Here is a 16,579-nt window from a genome sequence, read left to right as displayed (position 1 = left end):
GTCATTTTAGGAGGCCACCAAAAAAACCACTCCATGCTGACCATGGCTTGCCAAGGCAACAGACAGGGGTTACCAAAGGCAGGACTCAAAGTGGGGCTATTTCTAGTGATCTCAGGGGTAGAAAAAGAAAATAGCAAAGAATTAGATTCAAGACTAACTCCTTGAGACACACTCCCATCACTAAAATCCAGAAGAACTTGAAACTCAATTACAAATAGCCCAATTACATGCACATGGGCGCAAACACACACACACACACACACACACACACACACACACACACACACACACACACACACGAGAGAGAGAGAGAGAGAGAGAGAGAGAGAGAGAGAGAGAGAGAGAGGAACAAAGAATGTGAATAGATACAAAAGTGGCCTAGGAGAAGGCAAATGAACTCCCACCAGGTCCTTTCCAACTCACCGGGTGGCCAGACTCCAAAGACATACAGTAATAACCCTGGAAGGTGTGGGGATAAGCTCTTGGGGTAGTGACAGGGCTGTGGAAGGGGACTGCTGGGTCACCATAGGACCCAGCGTTGACCCTCCCAGGTATACACCCACAGGACTGAAAACAGTTACAAGGAGCTCAGCATATAGATCTCTTGCGCAGGCCCAAAGGCGAGCACCTGGGAGACACTGGACAAACCAAATGCACCACTCCATGCATGGGATAGGACTCAGTTACAAAAGGAGACGTAAGGACGCATGGATGGGTGGTATCTCACAAAGGAGCCTGGACACAGGCTCACCCCCCCCCAACACACACACACACACACACACACACACACACACACACACACACACACACACACACACACACGGGATGGCTGGGCTGACGTTTCTTGTGGAGAGGGGTGGAGAGAGCAGAGGCTAACAGCATAGGCCTCCTCTGGATGATGAAAATGCTTTGAGGCAAACAAGGCAATGGCTGCACAAGATGATGACTCTTCTGTTGTCGGTGACAAAGCCTCAGGCAGCCCTGTGTTGTCAGGCTGGCCTTGAACCCAGGCCCAGTGATCCTTGGTCTTGCACTCCCCAGAAGCTGGCCCACACACACCACTGTGCAAACTGGGTTGTGAATATTCCAAAAGGCCAACAAGTTGCGCTTTAATGACTGAAAGGATTTCAATCACATAAAAGCTGTCTGCAAGTCCACCTTCAGGCTCTGGCCTGCGCCTCACTGTGTGGCTGTCCTGGCAGCCTGGGGAGCACAGCTACCCTCACCATGGCTGGGCAGCGATGAGAGGAGGGTCTGAGGGTGGGAAGGTGCCAAGCTGAGTGGTGCCACTGTGCTGGGCAGGTGAGGTCTGACCTCTGTGTCCTGTTGGAGTGGAACAGATGAGACAGAGGGGTGGCCAGGCTGGGTCCCCAGCGAGGTGTGGATGGGTACTCTACAAGCTGGTTTTCAAATCTGTAAGGCTGGCCTTAAAAGACGGAGGGCCTTGGCCTCTGGAGCCCCACAACTCTCATCTGCCAGCTTTCCTTCACCCAAGGATGCTGTGTGCTGGGCCCCGTGCATGCAAAGCCCTCACCCATCCCTCCTTCCCGCACCTTCCAGGCCTTACTCCCCCCTTGACAGCTGAGCTTTGCATGAGGGTTCTGGCCACTGCAGTTCATCCTCAACCCATTGCTTCCAAATCCCCGAAATCCCCCTCCACAACTCTGTCTTGAGAGGCCTCCAGGAGGAAGAAATCTGGACGATGTTAGGAAGACAGATGGTGGGGCCTGCTGCGTGCTCTCCAGATCGTGGCTTCTGCAGGAACATGTGTGTTGTGTGTGTACACATGTGTACGTACATGAGTATGTGTGTGTGTGTACAATGCTTGAGAGGGACAGGGGAGGGCCAGTGGGGGGAGGTTGCACCTCTTGGAGACCTGATAGTCTGGAGCACTCTGTTAGATCCAAGGTACTAGCTTGGGACTCTAACTCAGCAAGTAGGTGGAGTGAGACCACAGCTTCGGGGCGGGGTGTTTCCTGGTCAAGCACATACTTCCCTTCCCACACACCCACTATGGGGGGTGAGGGATGTAGGCACCACAGAGATCACCTTCCTCCTCAGACAGGGTGGGTGTCCCTGTTACCTCCCTCTACCCTATGCCTCATTTACTAGGAACTTATCGGGTGGCAGGACCACAGGTATGTCTTCCCTAATGTCCCAAATTAAAATCCCCACCAGACTGCAGCAGCAGACCCACCCCTGGGGGTCTTGACAGTCACTACAGCCTGACTTAGGAGGGACTCTGTAGCCAGCCCCTAAGAAGGCGTTCCACCTCTAAAATCCAAGCACGTTATTTAACTAGACCTTAGTGTTTCTGTATTGCATCAAGAAGCCAATTGATGTAATACAGAATAAAAGAAGTTGGGGACTGTCTTTGTCTTTTCTTGGATCTTTCTCTCAAGGTGTGCACCCTCTCATAATTGTTATGCTCTCATGGTTGCATTCCCCAGCATGTGTACATATACAAGCAAACATTTCTCTGCTAACTGTTTATGTTTGAGTCCCACACAGCCAAAGAAGACCTGCCTGACAGCAATCCCTGGACACCCTGGAAAGAAAATGGGCCACATCTCCTCAACTGCACTGGATCCAACTTGCTCCATTTCAACTGACACTCCCGCCAGAGCTTCGGGTACTGACTTCAATCAAGCTGAGGATTTCAAGCGAGATCTTCAATCAAGTGAATCCCATCTAACATGGACTGGATACAATTCATTCAAGACTCCACTATACTAACATTTTCTTCCTACAGGACCCCACATGACTATCGTCGTCCCATTTCAGCAGGAAGTAACTCGGAGGATGCTACGCCCCCTTTCCCCATTGTTGTCACTTAGGATAATGTATACCTAGTTAGGGATAGCTTCCTATTGTTTATGGTTGGGATTGGAACGAGGTGTTCAGGCTTGGATACCTCTGTCAGATGACTTTAGGGTTTAGTTAAAATAGATAGGATGTGATATTTTACACTGTTAAGTTTTATTCCTCTTTTAGACTAAAAGGGGAATTGTAGGGGAAGCTGTAGCCACGCCTTCTTAGGGGCTGGCTACAGGTGTGCCTGATCACGCTTGTGAGGGCGTGGTCAGAGTGACGTAGTGTGACTGCGTTTGTGCTTTCAGTTTCTCTTTGCTTCTTGCTGTACAGACCACTACCACCCCGGCTGGCTAGGTTGCTCTGTAAGTAAGGCTTTTCCCTATTAAATACCCTTATATTTCTACCTGACTCTGTATTGGTAATTTCCCACTATAGGACTCTGCAGCCCAGCTGAATCTAAAGCGGGCCGACTATGACAGGAAAGCTATCCCCGCTGTCCTCCCTCCATCCCTGACCCTCAGTCCACCTTGACCCCCCCCCACTGTGTCCACAGGCTTCGGCAGCTAGCTTCACCCACCGCCTGCCGCCTCTCCTCCAGGGAGTCTGGGGCCTAGGGTGCAGGCAGGGGACATGCTACGGATATGCCGCCTGTGTCCCACCCCAGCTGACACTCTGGTGCACCTGTGTGTGTAGGGGGACAGGGTACGGGAGCCATGCTGCTGGGTAAGCCACCTCTGTGGCCCGACTCAGCAACTACTTCAAACACACCCAGAGAAGAAGCCACCGGTCTAGAACAGACCTGCCTTCTTAGTGGGATGGGATTTTGACGCTCCCTCTGGTGAGAGGGTGGCAGGGAGAGGAGTGAGGAGCCGAGCCTGGGGCTTTCTCACCACGGGCCTCAACCGGCTTCCCATCTGGCACCCTCTGTGAAGCTGACTCCCCAACGCCCACTCCTGAGCCTGCTCCAGGCTTGAGGCTTCCCCACTGCAGGTCCCTCAGCTCAGCAGCAGGCAAGCTTAAGGACAGACCCCTTGGGGGCTGCAGCCTGGCTATGCCCCTGAAGCACAATCTGTGGCCAGGACAATGATGAAACAGTGACCACGAGAATAGAGGAGTGAAGCCAGAGCCAGGTCTGTGTTCCACGGGGGAGGCTGGAGCTGCAGGTGCTGACATAGGGCCTCTGGGCACCTGAAGCCCACGTGCACTCTGGGTGCTTGTGTGTTTTCTGGTCTGGAATGTGGTCCTTCTGGGGCATGGTGACTACACTGGCCAGCCAGTGATGGAGGAGGCTGGGCAGCCATTGGCCCAAGCTAGACTATGCCTGCTGCGTCCTCCTGGGGTTCAGGCCACTGTTGTCTCCGAGGCTCAGTGCTCTGCCTGTGGTGTGGGTGAAGTTCCCACAGCAATTAGAGATCATCTTCTCAGGGTGGTGACTGTACCCGGGCTGCAGGAGGAGGCCAGAGGTCTGAGTCTTTATGAGGCCCAGTTCCCTCTGACTGCTGGTCCTTCTGCTGCTCTTGGAAGCCTGGCTGGGGGTCTTTCAGGTCTGTGCTGGAGTCTCTGCCACAGTCCTCGGGTGGCCTGCCTGGACCTGCAGGTGCTCCTGAGCCTCCTTTGGGACATGCCTTTGGCCTCTGCTCCTTCTGGTGCCTGGTAATGACACCAAGAAACAGGTAAGATAAAAGGCCAGGTGTGTCAGAAGTTCCCTTGCTCTCCAGGGGTCTCTGGAAGGCCTGCTGAAAGGCCCAGTCTAGAGGGATAGACAGATAGCCATCAACTAAATAGGTCCACTCTACCCTCAGGCTGATGGAGCTCAGCTGTGAAGCTGGGGGTAGGGCCAGCTGCCCACTCCCTCAGGAATCATTTTCCTAACTAGTGATTGCTATGGGAGAGCCCAGACCATTTTGGCTGGGGGTCCTAGGTTTTGTAAGAAAGCAAGCTGAGCAAGCCATGAGGAGCAAGCCAGGAAGCAGCTCCCCTCCAGGTGAAGCAGGTTCCTGCCCTGCTTGAGCTCCTGTTGTGACTTCCTCCAATGATGAACAGTGATGTGGAAGTGTTGGCTCTGTGTTTCCTCACAGCAATAGAAAGCTAACTAGGACAGCAGCCATGTTTGGAGGTAGGCTTTGGGACGACTGAGCCATAGGAGTGGGGTTTCTTCAGGCATGGTCTCACACTGTGGCCCTAAGCTACATCCCTACATCAAGGACAGACAGGCTGGGCTCGCACACAGCCACTGAGGACATCCTCCCCACACTCACCTCTCCTGACCTTGTGCAGGAGACCCAGGGTTTCCTAGAGTCCTTCGGATGTACTCTCGGGAGCGGATGTCAGCCTGAAAGACACACACAGCTGTGGCCAGGCCCGGGGCATATGTCCCCATCTCCAGCCGCTGGGGAGCAGTTCATGCCCTTCCAGAGGCAGCCCACAGGCACCCATCATGTTCTCTGGGACATCCACCCCACCAGTGTGTAGCTGACAGAAATGCTGACACCCTTGGGGCTGAGGGTCCTGGCTCCTCCCAGCATCAGCTGACTGGCAGGTGAAACCTGGACCCAGAGCTCCTGCTTCTCCAGGCTGCTTAGCCCTGTTCTCTGACTCAGAGTCCAGGTATCTGTTTTCTGTCTGTCCCTCTGATGGGTGTCAGCTTGCCCATCTCCAGAAAGTCTGACAAGTTACCATGATAAAAAAAGAACTTGAGGGCCACAGGTATGGACACAGAGTGGGACTCAGACCTGAATATACCCTGTCACCTGTAAGGGTCTGGCCTCAGGAAGCCCCTGATCCCAGCTCAGATGGGCTTGGCTTAGCTTTGGGACCACATGGCCTACAGATAGCAACAGCTAATCCTGCAGACTGCGCCTCTTCAGCCAAGGAGAGTAGGTTGTGGGCAGTGGGACATCCTGATGGGCAGAGCCTGGACCCAGAACAAGGAGCGCAGCAGAGCCTGAAACCAATAGTCCTACTGGGCTGTAGCAGAGTCTGAGTAAGAACCAGAGAAGATGGAAGGAAGACCCCAGAGACCAGCACTGACCCCCTTCTTGGAGAACTTGAGGGAGGTGGAATTGCTGGGAGAGAGCTCTGCTGAGAGGCCAGTGGAAAGAAGAGAAGCCAAGAGCCAAAGCCACTCCTTCTGGGCTGATCCAAGCCTTATTCCCTTCCTCCCTGCCAGCCTGGGCTCCCAGGGTAGACAGCCATGTGCACGCTCTGTGTGCGCCCAGGGTGGGGCAGGCTCTCCTGTGCTAGATAGGCATGCTTTGGCTTCAAGGATTCAAGGAACTCTGCAGGAGGCTGGCCCCTTACCTGTGAGGACAGAAACCACCATAACTCTGGGAAAAACCACGGCCAAAAGAGCTGAGGCCGGCACAGCAGGTCTGGGCTGCACAACACAGGGCTGTGCGTTCTCTCATTAGAGCACCAAGATGGAGGGGGAAAGACTTCCTGGGGATAGGGGCATGACTCACAGGTTTGAGAGCCTACTGCACCTGTAACCAAAGTGACACCCCAGATGAGGGAGGGCTCGGGCGAGCTAGGGGAAAGAGGACCCTTCCTGAGGGATGCCAACAGCTCACTCATCTTCAGAGGCCACCTCTGGGCAGCCTTTCCAGGAGCAGGGCTGAGGGCCACAGGAGGCACAGGCTACTGCTGCCACCTGGAGGCCATACTATGCACCTGCAGCTCTGCTGCTCTCCTTTAGGGCAGAGACAGGCACTCTGGGCAGCCTGCAGCCGGTCTGCTGCATGGCCTCCTTCACACCTCACAAAGACCTCACAGCCTCCTGAGTGTGCACAGTTGTGGCCAGAAGAGCTGTCCCACAGTTGGTGCAGACCTTGCTGGTGAGGTGTCTCACCTCATCACTCTGACTGAATTGCTTGAGTCCTATCAAATTCCTCCTGACACGGGGCTTTGGACTTTCTAGAGCCTGTCTGTCCTCTAGAAAGTGGCTTTTCCAGCCAGGTGGTGGTGGTGGTGCAGCTTTAATCTCACCACTCTGGAGGCAGAGCCAGGCCTCTGTGAGTTGCAGGACAGCCAGAGCCACACAGAGAAACCCTGTCTCAAAAAAAAAAAAAAAAAAAAAAAAAAAAAAAAAGGAAAGCGGGCACCTTTCCTGGGTTCTCAACCTATGGGCCGCTGTTGGACAGGCACCATCGTGTGGGGATGATACAGAAGGGTGACCTGTACATGTTGGGATTGCAGTTGCATGTTGCTTTCCCGCAGGCCTCCGAGATGACTGATTTATCAGAGTGCCAAGCCTCTGGGGCCTGAAGAGCAGAATGGGGATGGATACCTGGCAGAGCCATGCCCTGGGATCTGTCCTCACCGGTGTCCTTGGCACCAGCACAAGCCTCCTCAATGTAACCATAGAATGACCCTGTAGAGCCTCTGACTCCCCGCTGGTCCTGCCTGAGACGCCCTGGCTTTAGAAAGACGAGCTGCTCTGCTGTCTGCACTGTTGTGCCAGGTGTAGGAGGCTTAGCAAGGCAGCAGGCACAGTAGCGAGAATTCCCAAGTGAAGCAACCTCTGCTCGACACTCCTGCCTTCAGTGCCCAGTTAGCTTCACCAGGCTCTCTAGACAGGGGCCTGGGGACCTGTCCTCAGATCCCTGCAGAGACCCACCCCAAGTGAGACTGGGTGGCAGTGTCGATCCCCCAACCCCTGGCCCCATACCTGGCGTATGGGCTCTGGGATCCGGAACCTACAGCAGTGGTGGGTCAGGCGCACAGCCACCTCCAGGCTTATTCTGTGGCCCACAGAGACATAGAGGGGCTTGGTGCTGTGGTCATGGCTCTTCAGGGCCTGTGGGTGAAGGAGGACAAACGTGACGGGGGCACACTCCTGTGGCTGAGGCCAGTCTGAGGGTGTCCTGGGTTGCGGGAGGAGTTTATAGGGCGCAGGCATCTCCAGAGGCACACGGGGTGAGTAGAGCCAGAGGAGTGAGTGGCACAGCATACTCTGGTTGGTGGGAGGATATGTGGAAGACAGGCTCCAGCCTGCACACACCCATGTGTACAGGGGATGCCTTGTGGCGTGGTCTAATGGACCCCAGAGTCTGGGCAGGGCACAGAGTTTGGGCCACTCACCATTCCCAGGACAGTCCCAGAGTTGCCCATCAGAGGAAACGTGTCTCCCCCAGACTGGAGGAGCACTATCTGAGAAACAAAGAAAAGAACAACTGTACACACACCTCTTTAAAAATGTGTACAGCAGGCATGCTAGTGCACACCTTTCATCTCAGCACTAGAGACGGGACACACACAGACACACACACACACACACACACACACACACACACACACACACACACACACACACACACACACACACACACACAAGATCTCTGTGAGTTCAAGGCCAGTCTCAGCCAGGCTTGAGTATGTCACCCTCAGGATCATGTGCCTGCTTTGAGGTGTCTCCTATTGGCCTGAAGCTCACCAAGGAACCCCCTTTCTCTGCCTCTCTGGTGCCGGGGTATTAAGCTGGGGCCACCAGGCTCAACGCTTTTCAATCAATCTCAAGTCTTTGTGTTCAAGACAAGCTCTTTATTGCCCGAGCCATCCCCCAACCACTGTCCCTTCTAAAATGGCTGAAGGCAAGCGCCATTCTTTAAAAGGTTGTATTTTAGAATTATGTGTATGTGTGTGAGTCTGTGCAGGTGTATACATGTGAGTGCAGGTGCCGTAGAGGCCAGAGGCATCAGACTGCCTGGAGCTAGAGTTACATCTGGTTGTCACAGGTGCTGCGAACCCAACTTGGGTCCTCTGCAAGAGCAGAACATTTTTATTTTGTCTTTTTCTCAAGACAGGGTTTCTCTGTGTGGCTTTGGAGGTTGTCCTAGAACTCACTCTGTAGACCAGGCTGGCCTCAAACTCACAGAGATCCGACTGCCTCTGCCACCTGGGTGCTGGGATTAAAGGAGTGTGCCACCACTGCCCACCTGAGCGTTACATATTTTTAACCATTAAGCTATCTCTCCAGCCTGGCAAACTTCATTTTAAAAAATCTAAGCAGTGAGGAGAGGGCCTCACTTTGTTTGGGAACCTTCCCCGAGCAGGGCCACAGCTCTGAGGCGGTACTGAGTATGTTGCCAACTGTGCTAAGGTCACTGCATGAGGTTCACCTACCCTGGTAACTGGGCTCAGAGAAGGGGTTGTGGTTTGCCAAGGCCCCAAATAGCAGAAGGGCACACAGGTGCCATTGGGCACAGCAGTACATGACCAGGCTAAAGCTACCACCTCCTAGATGCTTACTCCAGCTAGAAATCTGGCACAAGTCAACTCACGGCCCTCTTTCTTTGGATGGGGAAGGAGCAGGACATCCAGTGACCAGGCTGCCATGAGTAGGACCTGGGCTCCCCCAGCTCTACAGGTGTTGATAACTCACTCTCCACACAGGCTCCTGAGAGCCAGAAAGAGGTCTCTGCTCTTGGAACTTGCCCAATGGGATAAACATTGTGCCAATGGCTTCCTCATCAATAATAATAATAATAATAATAATAATAGTAATAAACCCCTCTGCTTGAACCCTGGCACATGCCATCTTTCTCTCATGCACCATGGGAGGTGGTGGGCAGGGTGAGATGAGAAACCCGGAATGTCCCCAGGAACTGTAGAGCATGACCCTCCAAGAGTGCTGCCATGGCAGAGGCAAGACACAAGGGGGACACAAACATGGTGGGAAGGGCCCAGCAAGCTTCTGAGGCCATGAGCCACTGCTAGATGAACTGCCCACAGGCACATGGAAGGAAGTGCCCAGGGAAAGGTGGGTCTTCTTCCGGGCAAGAAACCAGGGAAGCGAGGTCTGTGCTAGCAGGCCAGGCTAAATCTAAGGTGCCCCCAGGAGGTGGCCAAGCCATGGGCCCTAGCCCCAAGGCTAACACAGGTGCACACTGGTTGAGTCGAGTCACAGGGAGTCCAAGGCCTTCCTCACCTTCTCCTTGTGCAGGGAGTTGTTCTCCAGCCCATCCACCTGCAGGAGCTTCTTGGCCACCCCGACGCAGGGCAGATCTGTAAGGACACCAAGGTGGCAGGCCACCCCAAAGCCTGCGAGGGAGCAAAGGGAGTGACACCAAGGTGGCAGGCCACCCCAAAGCCTGAGAGGGAGCAAAGGGAGTGGGAACCAACCGGACTCTCTCATCCATAGGTACAGACTCTTGAGCGGGAGCCAAGCTGACTGGACTATGAACAAGGCCTCTGTGCTGACCTCTCAGGTGTCCAGGGCAGGGTGTAGGAAGCCGCCTTCCTCTGACAGGATGGTAAGTATGGCGCATCCTCATAACCCTTCACCCCCATCTGCTGCTGTCCTCAGGCCTCTGCATCTGTCCCCTACGGTCTGGGCCTTGTCAGGTGTCCTGGACTGCAAAGGCTAGTCCCATACACCCAGGAGTGGCTGGCTGGCCCAGAACTGGTATCCAGATTAGCATGTGTCTATCCTTTGGCTCTGGCCCATGGTTTCTAGCCACCGTCACGCTCCACTTGGGAGTGCCACTGTGCCCTTCTTCAGGCCATGGTGTCCCGGTAAGGATAGGGACAAAGCCTGACTAGCTCAGGGCTGGTGTGGGAATGGAGCTAACCTAAGCTCAGTCCTGTAACTCTCTTAAGGTCATGTGGTCACCCTAAATGAGGTGCTGGGGATGAGCCAGTGTGGGGTCTTGTGGAAGGCAAGGGGGTGGTCAGAAAGAGGTGGAGTGACAGCAGGGGCTCCTCTCGGTGGAAAACACTCTACTCCCCCACAGCACCCTCTCTGACCCTCTTCTAGGATTACCTCGTTGGTGAAGCACCCCGTTTCCATCCACAAGCAGGACCTACAGAGCCACAGGGGAGTCAGTCAGCTGGGTTGTTGCGGGGCAGCAAGAAGGGGAGATGGCTGCAGATGGCTCTCATTTCCTCCTCCTATGGGTGGCAGTGGCCTGAGGGGACCCCCGCCCCCAAGCACAAGCACAGAGTTCTCCTAACCTTAGGAGACACCCACCTGGGGCATGAGGCCTGGCTCCTTCTCCTGCAACCGCTGTACCAACTCCACCAGGAAGGGTACCTCTCGGAAGGCCAGGAAGCCTGACACATAAGGGGCCTTCAGGCGAACCATGTGGCTGTCCTCATACACCACCTGCCAGCAAGGCCCACTGCTACAGAGATGGCTGCACCCACCTGTTCCACTCCATCCCTCTGCCTCCCACCCATGGCTCTCATGTCAGCCTCACCTGTGGCCAGGATGAGACCAGGTTTGACAGACAGGACTAAATGATTTGCCTGCAACAGGGTGGTGGGGAGTCAACTTGAATTTTATCTTACAGGTACTTGTTTGGGACCTGGTGTAGATGAGGAAGCCCCAAGACCCAGTGTACACAGGGGAATACCCTTAGGGTCTAGAGTACGAGGAGCAACAACACCCCCAAGTCTCATCTCATCAGGAGCCTGGCTGAGGTGATGGCCAGGCTCAGGCCTCCCTGGCCCTCATCCACCTGGCTCATTCCTTGTCAGTGTGAGCTGACCACCTGCATGGGTGCTGGAAGCTCAGAGCAGAAGCTCCTGGGAGAGCAGGCTGTGAACCTGGGTGTACTGTGTGCACCTCAGAAGGACCATGGGGGCAGCACAGGAATGCCTTCAGAGCCAGGTAAGCTACAAAACAGAGTCCCCAAAAACTGGGGTGGGGGACTCAGGCAGACAAACTCTGAGGCTGAACCTAATATAGCATGGTGTGGCACTCAGGCCAGGAGGCCCTGTGCATCTGTGGGGAAGCAGGGGACCAGATGGCCTTCAGGAGAAACTGGGGACAACCCAGAGAGCTCTGTAAAGGGCAGCTCCCTTTCTTAAGTCTTCTCTAGAAAAAAAGACTACTTTCCAAAGTAAAAGCACTCTATCAGCACCAGAAGGTAGCCAGCTAAAACCCAACTGAGCTCAGGACAGGGCTCTGCATGCAGCACAGTGTGGCAAACTCCTGACTGTGGGCCGGGCCTCCATCAGGCACACTGGTCTGCTGTGTCCATGTTCTTCAGAACCCTCCCCTGCCCAGGCTCTTGAGGACAGCTTCCAGATCGCAATTCCCATGGACCCTTGCAGCTGGATCTGTACCTAAGTGCACCCTAGAAATCTGGCCACTAGATGCTGGGGCTTTGACGCCTAACATTTTTACCAATGACTCAGGAAAAAAACTTCTCAAGTCTGCCAACGACTCCAAGTGGGCTGAGACTCTGACTCAGATAGCAATAGATGAGACCACTACAGAAAAGCACAACTGATCAAAATGCATTGCTGTAGACCCCAGTCCCAGCCGGTAGACACAGCTGCAGCACACTCCTGCACCTGAGACTCTGGAAAGACTGTGAGAGCCAGAAGAACAAGGAGTCGGCTATGAGACAATGTCTCCCAGAAATGCAGAAGCTGCAGCCATGAATTCTCACCATTGGAGCTGCCTAAGTGACCTGAGCATGGACGACACCAACAGACATGCTAACTTGGATAGGGGAAAGCTCAGGAGGCCTCAACCCCAGACAAAGAATTACAGGCAAATGAGGAACGCTGAAAGCAGGAGAAAAGTCCTCCCCAGGGAAGAGCACACCAATTTGGTTAAATAAACGGTCAAGCCTGAAATTATATACATACAAATAACATTATACAGAAAGCAGGAATGAGGTATATGGGAGGGCCTGAAGGGAGGAAAGGAAAAGAGGAAATTTTGTAATTATATTGTAATATCAAAAATAATTTTAAAATGCTAACAGTGTCTTAAGCTGCACTTAGACAAATAAGTGTGGACATGAGATGGATCCATGACCCTAATTGCACTGGGGTGAACTATAATATAACTGCTGGACTGTGTTTATTTCCAGGTTTGAGATACAAAGATGAATCCTGCCGACAGCATCACTGGGGCCACAGCAAAGGAGGCAGAGAAGTTACTGTGGTCTTCGGGATAGAGCAAACAGCAAGGGGCCAACAGTAGAAGGCGAGAAACACTCATCCCTCCTATGCTTTGCTGTGTGGAGGACACACTGGCTACAGATGGCCAGTTATGGGCAGAGCTATCCCATGAGGCTACCACCTGTCAAGGATGCTGAAAGAACAATTCCTGATTGTAAAGGTAGACCACTAATTCTCCAACCAAGCTTTGCTTATGGGAAACCTACTGTGGGAGATGGCTTTCCCCAGTAATGGGGCTGTGGCTCTGGAACTGTGTTTAGCAGCTTTACTATGATACACTACATTTTAAAAAACTCATTTGCAAAGTGTGTATGTAATTCAATGAGTTTTGGTGTTTCCACTATTATTTTTATTGTATGAGTGTTTTGTCTGCATGTCTGTAAACATACCATGTACGTGCTGCCCATGAAGGCCAGAAGAGGACATGGAATGCCCTGGAACTGGAGTCACAGACAGCCGTGAGATGCTGTGTGGGTGCCGCGTACCCAGGTCCTCTGTAAAGCAAGTGCTCTTAACTGCTGAGCAATCTCTCCAGCCCCATCATCTATGTTTAGAACATTTCCTGCACCCCGAAAATTAGCCTGGTCCTAGACAGCAGTCACACCCTATCCAAACCATGCTGAGCTTTAGTGTGATGATCAACTTTGGTTAGACTCAGAACTTAAGAGGGGTTGGAGAGAGAACTTAATAGTTCAGTCCGCAGAGTGACAGAGCTGGGCAATGGTGTTCTGTGCCAGCTGCTTCCCATATAAACTTAAGCATTGGCATTAATACCACCACCTTTCTGTTGCTGTGATAAAATACTCAGCCCGAAGCATCCTGGGGAGAAAAGGGCTTATTTCGACTTACACCTTTAAGTCACAGTCCACCACTGAGGGAAGTCAGAGTTGGAACCCAAGCATGAACTGAAGCAAAATCACGGAGAAATGTTGCTTACTGGCTCATTCAGCCAGCTCTTTATAGGCCAGGCCCACCTGCCTAGAGGCAGTGGGCTGGGCCCTCTCACCTCAATCACCAGTCAAGACCATCTCTCACAGACATGGCCACAGGTCAATCTGAAGCAATTCTTCTACTAAAGCTCCCTCTTTCTAGGTGACACCAGATTGTGTCAAGGTGACAATAAAAACAAACAGGACCATCTTTCTCAGTAGTCCAGAGGGAAAAAGAGGGCCGAGGGGTAGGGTGGGGAGTGGTAGACCCAGGGTATCCACAGCAGCCTCTGCTCTTACCCCCACACCATCTTAGAGAACAGCCAGGGACCCCTAAGGATAAGTCCCAGTTCCTCCCCGCCACACCCAGCTCCGAGCACAGCGGGCACCCTGCATTTGTGTTGAGCTGGGACTTAGAGGGGCCGCCTGGGGAAGGCACAAAGGCAGAGTCAGGAAGAGTCTGCTGCCTTTGGAGAAGCAGTGTTAGGAATGCTAAGGCTGGGGTGTGGCCAAGGCTTCCTGAGATGCAGACTGTAGATGAACCACAGGCTGACTGCTCATTGGTGCACATCATCCATGTAGAGAGCATCCGAGTGTCTTCCATACACCAGGGCAAGCCATGGTTCCTGGCATCAGAATTTACCCTCTGGAGAGGCAGACAGGCTGAGTCATTTCAGTATGAGCTGAGAGGGTCAGGATGGCTGTGGTCTTTAAGTAAGTGGGGGGCACTAGGAGGACACAGGGAGAAGGGCCTGTCTGGATCCGGAGGTCTCACCAGCACCTCAGTCTCACTCTACTCCCTGACCTTGAACTCCCAGCTTTCACAACGGTGAGAAATGCCTGTGTTTACACACTACCTAGCCTGATGCCTTCTGGTCTGTCGGTCTCTGAGACACAACTCTGGGCATGTGGGATGAAGGAAGTTCACCAGAGTAAGTACTATCTACACTGGACTCTTCAGGAAGTCAGAGACAACCAAGTGAAGACCACTCCAGGAGAGAAGGCATGTCTACAAAGAAAGGCCGTCAGATCCCCATTAAAGGGATTTAAAGCTATGAAGAATTGTGTTTAGGAATGACTGGGGACAGTGGGGGAAGGTGGACCAACAGGGTCACACCGAGCAAGAAACAGAGCAAAAACGGCCTCTAAGTCCCATTAGCAAATATGAACTTTACTAGCCATAGATCATGGAGGGGCATTGAAGCTTTCTGTTGTTCTGACAGGGTCTCATGTAGCCTAGGCTGGCCTTGAGCTTTTGTTCCTCCTGCCTTAGCCTCCTGAGTGCCAGGATTACAGGTGTGTGTACCATCATGCCCAGCAGGAAGTTTTAAGAAGGCCTGTTACTGGATGACACCTACTTCTTACAAAAAATGCTCTCTTATCCATGGAAACCAAGGGACAACACTAGAAGCAAGAAACCTATGAAGAAACAGATCATTATCCTACAGGAGGGAGGACCGTGGCATAGACAGTGGGGGGGGGCAGGCAAACAGAGGGACAGACTCCAGCAACACTTAACGGGTAGAAGGCCCGGAATTGGGAGGAAAGATGGGGGGTACTGTCTGGGGGAGAATGGGAACACAGTACAATAAAAGACATGAATGATAAAAACAATGGGAAACATTTTTTTATTTTAGCTCAAAAATTAAAAATCATTTAAAAAACGGAGCTAGTGTGAGACCAGGTCGGAAGCAGGAGTCCTGGGGAGGCTGAGACTCCCTGATTGGGCAGCCTGTGATTATGTGCTGTGGGCCCCTGAGGTGAGCAAACCAAGATAGCCAGACTTAGAATTGTCTGTTGATCCTTTAAGAAATATTTGTAATTTATTATTTGTGTAGCTATGTATGGGTCTGTGGGGGTTTATGTCCACCACCTGCATGCTGATGCCCACAGGGACCAGAAGTCAGCACCGATCTTCTGGAGCTGGAGTTAAACGCAGCTGGGGGCAGCCTGATGGGGGAGGTGGAACTGAACCTGGATCCTCTGCAACAACAGCATTCGCTCCTAGCCACTGAGCTCTTCAAAGTTACAGTATTTTAGCCTTTTAAAAATACACTCCACCCCATACATTAAGTTCTGCAAGTGAAATGGGGGTGTATCGATCCCTTGGCATGTTCGGGATCCTGGATAGGCTTACTTTGGCATCAAAAACGGGGGGGGGTAGATTAAACACAGGGCGCGGGGGTGGAGAAGAAAAACTTTACAAAACTGCACCCAGGCTCTGAACCCTGTCTTGGGAGCCAGCCCCACCCTGGGGTGCCTCGCCTACGAGTGACCAGCACAGGGCTCAACGTCCCACCGGGTTACCTGGAGCTCTGGGTAGCTCAGCACCACGAGGGACGCGCAGGCCCGGGAACTGTCCCCCGGGACGAAGGACACGTCCACGCCCCCGACCCTCCGCAGGCCCGGGAAGGCGGGGTCCCGCTGCCAGGCCTCCGTGTCCCTGGGCACCACGCGCGTCTTCAGCCGGGCTTGTTCCCTAGCAGGACACAAACATCAAAGCGGGCTCGGGGCCCTCGGGGCGCCACCCCTCCAGCGCAACCCGCTCCCGTTTGCCCAGCAAGCCAGAACGGAGCAGGAAGGCGCTCCGCGAGCCCAACTGCGGCACCGGAAGCGAGGGCAGGCAGCAACTTCCGGCAGCTTGGCGGCCCGCGCCAGGCCTGCGGTGCAGCGCCGGTGTCCAGTGCCACAGCGGCCCCAGGGGCCGTGAGGTCGGAAGGACCCTGGAGAAGGCCACCCCCCGCGGCTACTGCAGGGCCCCGACCCCGTTACCGTTCCCAGAGCAACAGGGTTTCCTCTGACGGCCGCTCCGCGGCCTCGAGGGCCATGGTTAAGGGCCGCGCGGCGCCTTTGCGACGTCACTTCCGGAGCGCCGCGAGCCGAGCCGTTAGTCCTCGCCGCCGCCGCCGCCAGGGGCCGCT

General features: G+C 53.7%; 1 protein-coding gene and 2 long non-coding RNA genes across 6 annotated transcripts; 1 reads left to right on the top strand and 2 right to left on the bottom strand.

The window, feature by feature from the left end:
- Positions 1–3,921: 3,921 nt before the first annotated feature.
- On the bottom strand, positions 3,922–16,573 carry Endov (endonuclease V). 4 transcript variants are annotated; one of them, XM_027425483.2, is made up of 9 exons: positions 16,431–16,573; positions 15,966–16,137; positions 10,781–10,915; positions 10,574–10,613; positions 9,740–9,852; positions 7,894–7,962; positions 7,481–7,609; positions 5,073–5,146; positions 3,922–4,464 (listed from the first exon to the last, which is right to left on the bottom strand). In XM_027425483.2, the coding sequence occupies exons 1-9, from the start codon at positions 16,484–16,486 to the stop codon at positions 4,236–4,238; spliced, it is 1,017 nt and encodes a 338-aa protein (XP_027281284.1). In that variant the 5' UTR covers positions 16,487–16,573; the 3' UTR covers positions 3,922–4,235. The 4 variants fall into 4 exon arrangements, with proteins under 4 accessions (XP_027281284.1, XP_027281285.1, XP_027281286.1 ...); XM_027425484.2 differs by having other exon boundaries at positions 9,740–9,816; XM_027425485.2 differs by lacking the exon at positions 10,781–10,915.
- On the top strand, positions 9,955–13,338 carry LOC118237976. The gene is made up of 3 exons (XR_004770701.1): positions 9,955–10,064; positions 11,103–11,422; positions 12,639–13,338. It is a non-coding gene; the product is annotated as an uncharacterized LOC118237976 (long non-coding RNA).
- LOC118237977 lies at positions 15,261–15,959 on the bottom strand. The gene is made up of 2 exons (XR_004770702.1): positions 15,532–15,959; positions 15,261–15,413 (listed from the first exon to the last, which is right to left on the bottom strand). It is a non-coding gene; the product is annotated as an uncharacterized LOC118237977 (long non-coding RNA).
- Positions 16,574–16,579: the final 6 nt, after the last annotated feature.

The sequence above is a fragment of the Cricetulus griseus genome, chromosome 7 (genome assembly GCF_003668045.3).
Source record: "Cricetulus griseus strain 17A/GY chromosome 7, alternate assembly CriGri-PICRH-1.0, whole genome shotgun sequence".
NCBI lineage: Eukaryota > Metazoa > Chordata > Mammalia > Rodentia > Cricetidae > Cricetulus > Cricetulus griseus.
Note: the sequence above shows the minus strand (reverse complement) of the source record. Positions and strands in the feature narration are given on the sequence as shown.

Bases quoted from the DNA above. Each gene is read 5' to 3' on its own strand.
- Endov (XM_027425483.2), bottom strand. From the start codon at position 16,486: ATGGCCCTCGAGGCCGCGGAGCGGCCGTCAGAGGAAACCCTGTTGCTC. The intron at 7,610-7,893 runs GTGAGTGGCCCA...CTTCACCCACAG, and splicing joins CTGGGACTGTCCTGGGAATG to GCCCTGAAGAGCCATGACCA. The intron at 5,147-7,480 runs GTATGGGGCCAG...TGTGTCTTTCAG, and splicing joins TCCCAGAGCCCATACGCCAG to GCTGACATCCGCTCCCGAGA.